At 46.3% G+C, this 7235-nt stretch overlaps 1 protein-coding gene across 1 annotated transcript in view; it reads left to right on the forward strand.

Moving 5' to 3' along the window:
• Nucleotides 1-4467: 4467 nt before the first annotated feature.
• Nucleotides 4468-7235, forward strand: part of LOC143292104 (BAR/IMD domain-containing adapter protein 2-like) — a 39609-nt gene continuing 36841 nt past the window's right edge. The window contains exons 1-2 of the mRNA XM_076602289.1: nucleotides 4468-4718; nucleotides 5783-5858. Coding sequence (XP_076458404.1) covers nucleotides 4671-4718; nucleotides 5783-5858 — 124 coding nt within the window. The 5' untranslated portion in view covers nucleotides 4468-4670. The remainder of the gene's footprint in view (nucleotides 4719-5782; nucleotides 5859-7235) is intronic.

The raw sequence follows: 7235 nt of genomic DNA on the forward strand, positions 1-7235 counted from the left end.
AGCAAGAAAAGAGACAAAGAACACACACACACACACACACACACACAAATGATGGTTTAGCGGTTTATTTTGCAGATAATTCGGGGGGTCAGCTTCATGTTCCCCCAGGTCTATGTTCCCCAGAATTTTCCTTCAGCCAGCTACAAGTTCTTACAGGACTATATTCCCCCAGGTCTTCGTTCCCCCAGGTCTTTGTTCTCCCAGTCTATATTCCCCAGAGTCTATGTTCCCCCCAAAAAACGTTTTTGTAGGTCTGTGTTCCCCCAGGTCTATATTACTCCAGGTCTGTGTTCCCCCAGGTCTATATTACTCCAGGTCTGTGTTCCCCCAGGTCTATATTACTCCAGGTCTATGTTCCCCCAGGTCTATATTACTCCAGGTCTATGTTCCCCCAGGTCTATATTACTCCAGGTCTATGTTCCCCCAGGTCTGTATCCCCCCACGTCTATGTTCCCCTAAACATATGTTTGTTAAATCACACATACACTTGGGTGCTTGTCAGCAGTGGTCAGCAGTAGTCAGTGGTCAGCAGTCAGTGGTGGTCTGTGGCGGTCAGTAGTGGTCAGTCATGCTAACGGTAGTCAGTAGTACGTAGTGGTCAGTGGTTGTCAACAGTGGTCAGTGATATGTAGTGATCACCAGTGGTCAGTAGCTGTCCGTGGTTAATGGTGGTCAGTGGTGGTCCGTATATAGTGTTCAGTGGTTCTCAGTGGTGGTAAGTGGTGGTCAATGGTGCACTGTGATTGTGGTCAGCAGTAGTCAGTGGTAGTCAGTGGTCAGCAGTGGTCAGTGATGGGCAATGGTGGTTATTAGTGGACAGTGGCGTCAGGGGTTAGCAGAAGTCAGTGGTCAGTGGTGATCAGCAGTGGTCAGTGCTGGGCAGCGGTGGTCAGTTGTCAGAAGTGGTCAGTGGTCAGAAGCGATCAGCAGTGGTCAGTAGTGGTCAAAGGTAAATAGACGTAAGTGGTCAGTGGTTGGTTCTGGTCGGTCAGTGGTTAGCGGTTGTAAGTGATCAGTAGTGCTAGTGGTCAGTGTTGCTCAGCAGTGGTCAGTGGTGATCAGCATTAGTCAGTGGTCGTCAGTGGTCAATGGTTGTCCTCAGTGGTCAGTGGTCAATAATAGTTAGTGGTCAGTATATGGTGGCAAGTACGGGTCAGTGGTTAGCGGTGATAAGTAATAGTCGGTGGTCAGTGGTGGGCAGCAGTGGATAGCGGTCAGCAGTGGTAAGTGGGCAGTCGTAGTCAGTGGACTGTAGTGGTCAGTAGTGATGAGTGGTGGTCACTGGGTAGTGGTGGTCAGTGATTAGCAGTGGTCAGCAAAGGTCAAGGGTCAGTGGTGGTCAGTGGTCAGCAGTGGTCAGTTTGCAGTTAATAAAAACAAAAACAAAAAAACCCAGGACGTCTTGCTAATGCACAAATGTGAAAAAACAACGCAATCTGAAGATTTTCACGTAGCCATCAGTAGTGGTCAGCATTGGCATGTGATGGTCAGTAATAGCCATCAGTGTAGTGAAATCCCGCTAAAACGTTCGAATATTGCATACAATGTGATGCAAGCTGAACCCTGGTAGTGGTCAGTAGTGGTCATGCAGCGGTCAAACATCTTCAAAGACATAATGCAGTTTGAGTACTCTTGAACTGTGATCAACAATGGTCAGCAGTGGGGAAACATAGACCTGGGGAATTTAGACCTAGGGGAACATAGACCTGGAAGAACTTAGACCTAGGTCACTGTCAGCCTCTCTGATGTTGTCTAAAAGTGAGCATGATGTGAGCAGGCGTGGCATGGCACGTGAAGGACGTACGTGTGTGTCTGTGTGGAGGTGGTGGTGGTGGTGGGTGGATGTTTGTCTGTGTGTGTGAACATAGACGCTAAGGTCAAAAACAGGATCGCCTAAGTCAGCGCCGCCTTTGGGAAACTCCGTGAGAATGTCTGGGAGTGGAGACGATTCAGCTCTACCACCAAGCTGAAGGTCTACTGTGCAGTGATGCTTACCACCCTCCTTTACGCCAGCGAGACCTGGACTGTCTACAGCAGACACGTCAAACAGCTCAATCGCTTCCACCAGAGCTGTATCTCCACATCAGGTGGCAGGACAAAGTCCCCGACACAGAAGTCCTGGAACGAGCTGGCCTCTGCAGCGTCTAAACCCTCCTGCAGAAAGCCCAAGCCAGGTGGGCTGGACATAGTTATGGTCTAAGCAGCTGCTGCACAGAAAGCTGAGTCAGGGCAAGCGTTCAGTTGGAGGGCAGAAACAACGCTACAGAGACTCTCAAAGCGTCCCTCAAAGACATGGGCGTCGAAATAAACACTTGGGAGACTCATTCTCTGGACCGACCACCTTGGCGCAGCAAGATCACCACAGGAGCCCGTGCAGCTGAAGCCATGCGCATCACTGAGGCGCGACGAAAGCGTGCTGTGCGCAAGGCCCGAGCAACATCCACTGCCACAACAGCACCCATTCACTTGTGTCCCACATGTGGGCGAGACTTCTGGGCCCGGATTGGCCTCACAGCCATGGTCATCTTCGAATCCGAAGGACGAACATCATCACATCACTTTTTTGCATTAATTGCAAAATGGTTTGAGCGTTGGAAGGAGTTATAAAAATTCCCATTGTTATTATTATTATCGGCATTATTATATTTTTCTTCTTGTTATCATCGTCATCACCATCATCATCATCATCATTAATGCAAATGTGATACAGACTGGTTAGGTGAGCGAAGTGTACACAGGGGGTATATTCCAGCCAGGAGGGGTATGAAATGGCCTAGGCTGGTTTAAACCCGGGGTAGAAAGTAGCCTAGGCTACCTCTTACCTGGGGTAAGAACTAACCACGGATAGTTCGGCCTGTTACACCTGGCTTTAGGCCACTGGACATAATAAAATTATAACGCTGAGAGGGACAGTGGTCTTCACTTTCCTGTTAAATGACTGTATGTGAGCTACAACTCCGGCTGCATGGTGCTGGTTTTCTGGTCAGGGCCGTCCATTGGTGAACGTCACATGTTTCTTTTGGATTTTTTCTATATCTTTCCCTTCAGACAGCCAGTTGTCTCCTTTTCGGAGTCAGAGCATGCCGTTAGAGACCTCCCGTGACTCCGTCATCTTCCAGTGAAAGAAGAAGAGGAAAGCGACAGAGGACGGACAACAAACAGTTCGATCGAACGTCGGTGTCATGTTTGCTGATGGGAAGCTGGTCCAAACAGGTGGTGACTCAAAGCAACAAGTCCCACCCCCCTCAGCACACACACACACACACACACACACACACACACACCACACCACACCACACCACACACACACACACCAGGAGGCAGGGGGGGACGGATCGAACACTACAGGAGCACTGTCAGTCCACATGTCAGCACTAGCAGCAGAAACAGGAGTAAATTGACACCATACAAAGCGACAGGCACCCAAGCGCGCGTGGAGTGCGCGTTACGCCGGTGTCAGCGCAAATAATCGTCCACTGATCAGATGCTTCCCGGGTTATTTATTTTTTTTATAATCCGATACTTCACACCTTTGAAACACATCAAAATAAAGGAGTCTTTTCACTCTCTCCCCTCTTCATGGGTTTACGACCAATAAACTTCATTGTGGTTTTTGTTGTTGTTGTTGTTCTTGGTGCCTAAATTGTGCATCCTTTCCTCCTTCGGTTTCTTTCCTCAGTGTCTTTTATCTTCTTTTATAAACACGTACCTTTATGTACGCCTGTCTGAACTGAATTCAAAAACACGCAAGCACACACACACACACACACACACACACACACACACACACACACACACACACACACACACACACACACACACACACACAGCCACGGTCAGTGACACAAGTACGCAAGAGGCCACGCATGCACACACACTGACTGTGTGGTTAAAAAACCCAACTGACTCAAGTAGTTGTGATGGTGAATAATAAAGCGTATCCTGCTGTCACACACTCTGTATCATTCTGATTCATGACTGACATATTTCTGGTATACCTATTTCTTATAAACTTTGTTAAGCGCACACTGGCATATAAACATTCGGCTTTTATGTTGCAGACAATAAGTCACAATCAATAGTGAGTTCACGTAGCATTGTAGACCTATCCTCTGTCTCTGTCTGTCTGTTTGCAATCTTGTTTCAGCTGAAAACAATTTTAAAACAACATTGCAAACAGTAATTCCAGCCAATTATAACTGATGTTTTAATGGCTTGGTTAGGTGCTCGATTTTTTCAAGTGTATTCTCTTTCTTATTTCAGTACTTTCTGGGGCGAAATAATTTATAGAATTATATATGTATTAAAAACCAAACTTTGCCCAAACATTGACAAACCCCGGGAAAAAAAAAAAAAAAAAAAAACACTGGAGGAGGATCACAATTCTTCCCTCTACACCGGAAAGGCATGATGGGAGCAGAGGACAACACGCACGCGCGCCCACACGCACACACACAGCGAGAAGAAACAACGCCCTTTCAAATCAAGTCGGCCAAATTTCCGCAAACGCTGTGCGTTTCTTTTTGGGTGGAGTGCAACCCGAAGGTGTTGGGGCAGTGTGGTTGAGTTTGCCGGGCAGCATCAATGTGGATGTGATGTGAGGAGGTATCTGTGCCGTTTGTCGGCAGCCTTCATGTATTGTCTACTGCCAGCGGCTTATTGATGCCACCATGAACAGTTCCGATGATGTGCATCACATGACGGAAACCATTTACCGGGTGAGTGGAGCTGGGTGGGCACTGGGGTAGGTATAGAATTATCATTATTATTCCTGGAGGCTGATGAAGGTTGGGTGGGTATTTGTGGGTGGGTGTGGACGTGAACGTGCGTGTGGGAAAACATGATTTATTGAACAGTCGATGGGTGGTGGTGTGAATGCTGACAACAGCACGTTTGTCTCCATTGGTTTTATCACTTGGTTGTGTCAGAGATGTGTGGAAGAAATCATTATCGAAGGTCACAATGAATATTCAAACACACACACACACACACTCACGCGCGCGCGCGCACACACACACACACACACACACACACACACACACACACACAGGTTGAGAGGGAGATCGAGATGGTCAGAGAAAGCCACACTGGACGCAAAGTCTTTCGCCAAGCAGAAATTCATGAGGGGGTCCGGTCTTTGTACCTGACAAAATACCTGTTGATACTCCAACTCTACCTTTCGTTACCATCTACAGCACAGACATCAATGTTTTATTTCGAAAATCGCACGGCGCTACTGTATCGCACTGACCATAACACGATGCAGCTTTTGTAATTTGGGAGGAAAACACGACTGAAAGAAATAAGGATTTCCTCCCCATGGTATTTGGATTAAAGTCTTTCATCATCATCGACTGGAATCAAAATTATATACTTTAATTACACAACATATTTAACAGAAAGGCATGATGACATTAGGAATATATATACAGTGTGTGTGTGTGTGTGTGTGTGCCGGTGTGTCAGTGTGTGTGTGTGTGTGTCACTGAGTGTGTGTGTGTGTGTGTGTGTGTGTGTGTGTGTGTGTGTGTGTGTGTGTGCATAGCCTATTTATCATGTAAATTTGATTCAGATTCATATTTATATGTCAGGTAAACCATAAATGAAAGTTTATAGACACGGTAATACAGTGTGCTTTGAAACGCAAGCAAATACTTTGAAATATCATATATGAATTACGCAAAGTTGTACAGGGTCGTATTTACTACACATATGACTGGCTGTATCGTTAAGAGTGTGTGTGTGTGTGTGTGTGTGTGTGTGTGTGTGTGTGTGTGTGTAGAATCTAGCGGAACAGTTCAACCCAGCAGTGAGGCAGATACTGACGTCTGCCAAAGCATACCACAAAGCTCTCGCCGGTAAGTACCACCAACTTTCGTTGTAATGAACCGTAATTTTAACCAAAACTGACTAATATTAATCAGTAGTAGTAGAAGTGACAGCAGTAGTAGTCGTAGCAGTAGTAGTAGTAGAAACGAAGTACTCAGCAGAAGTGCGGGGTCTCCTCTGATGCGTAGCCTTCTGACGACCAAATATCGATCGTTCCCTGTGACATGGCCGACACTGGTACTGCGCAGACGAACTCGGGTGTGGCCTTGCATGAGGGAGTCGGAATGAGTGGATTATGAATAATGGCACTGAAGCGATGCAAATGATGGAGCAGCAAAAAAGAAAAGAAAAAAAATAACAGGAGTATTAAAATTGAGTTTAAAGCCAAAACCGCAATTGAAGGGTTATGAACAAGAAAGCAATATGAAAATGTGCTGTAAAAAGAAAAGTGATAATAAAGGCTGCAGATAATAATATCTGACTTTCCATAACCAAACACGCTGACCAGGCCTTGAAGTCCTGTCCCAGGTTTTTGTCAGAACAATTAACTCGGCATCAGCCAAGACAACAAGACAACAACAAAGTAAATGCTCAGGATTACAGAGAAGTGAAAGATAGGTAGAAACTGATAATGATAAAACAAGAAAGAAGACTGGACATCAATCCATTCCAGTTCCATCCGGAAACAGAGCTACAGAAGGTGTGGACAGAAAGCGGCCCACCCTCTGACGGTGCAGCTAGACACGAAACATGCCTCAGGGTGACCCCTGTACCACCGAGGTATTACCGTGTTGGTGACCTGCACAAGGACATTCCAAGCCCGGAACACGGGGTGTTACCGTGTTGGTGACCTGCACAAGGACATTCCAAGCCCGGAACACGGGGTGTTACCGTGTTGGTGACCTGCACAAGGACATTCCAAGCCCGGAACACGGGGTGTTACCGTGTTGGTGACCTGCACAAGGACATTCCAAGCCCGGAACACGGGCTGTTACTTTTCCACAGCAATCTCTAATCAAATTCCTGTTTCGTGTATTGTGTACTTCCGATTTCAGTATCACATGCTGTTTCATTTAAGAAGTGTATGGCACAGCTTTGGTATGGCCTTTGTGGTCGGCTGAGGAAAGGACACGATGAATGAAACGTCAAAAGATTCCTCATAATATGATGGAGTTAAGTCTGCAGATTGCTCTCACTTTTTGTGCCACATTTTTCAGTTGGTCTGGTGATCGGTTCATTGATATCTAGATCCTTGGAAGATGGACAGAAAGTGGCCTGGTATATTTCAAAAACACGGTGTTTCGCCTGTTTCAGAAAACCTTTAGGGCACATGACAAGCTTTCTTTTAAACAACAAAATTTTTTAATGTCGATCAGCAGCATCACATCAGCTTGTGAGACTGCCAT

Source organism: Babylonia areolata, chromosome 18 (assembly GCF_041734735.1).
Source record: "Babylonia areolata isolate BAREFJ2019XMU chromosome 18, ASM4173473v1, whole genome shotgun sequence".
Lineage (NCBI taxonomy): Eukaryota > Metazoa > Mollusca > Gastropoda > Neogastropoda > Buccinidae > Babylonia > Babylonia areolata.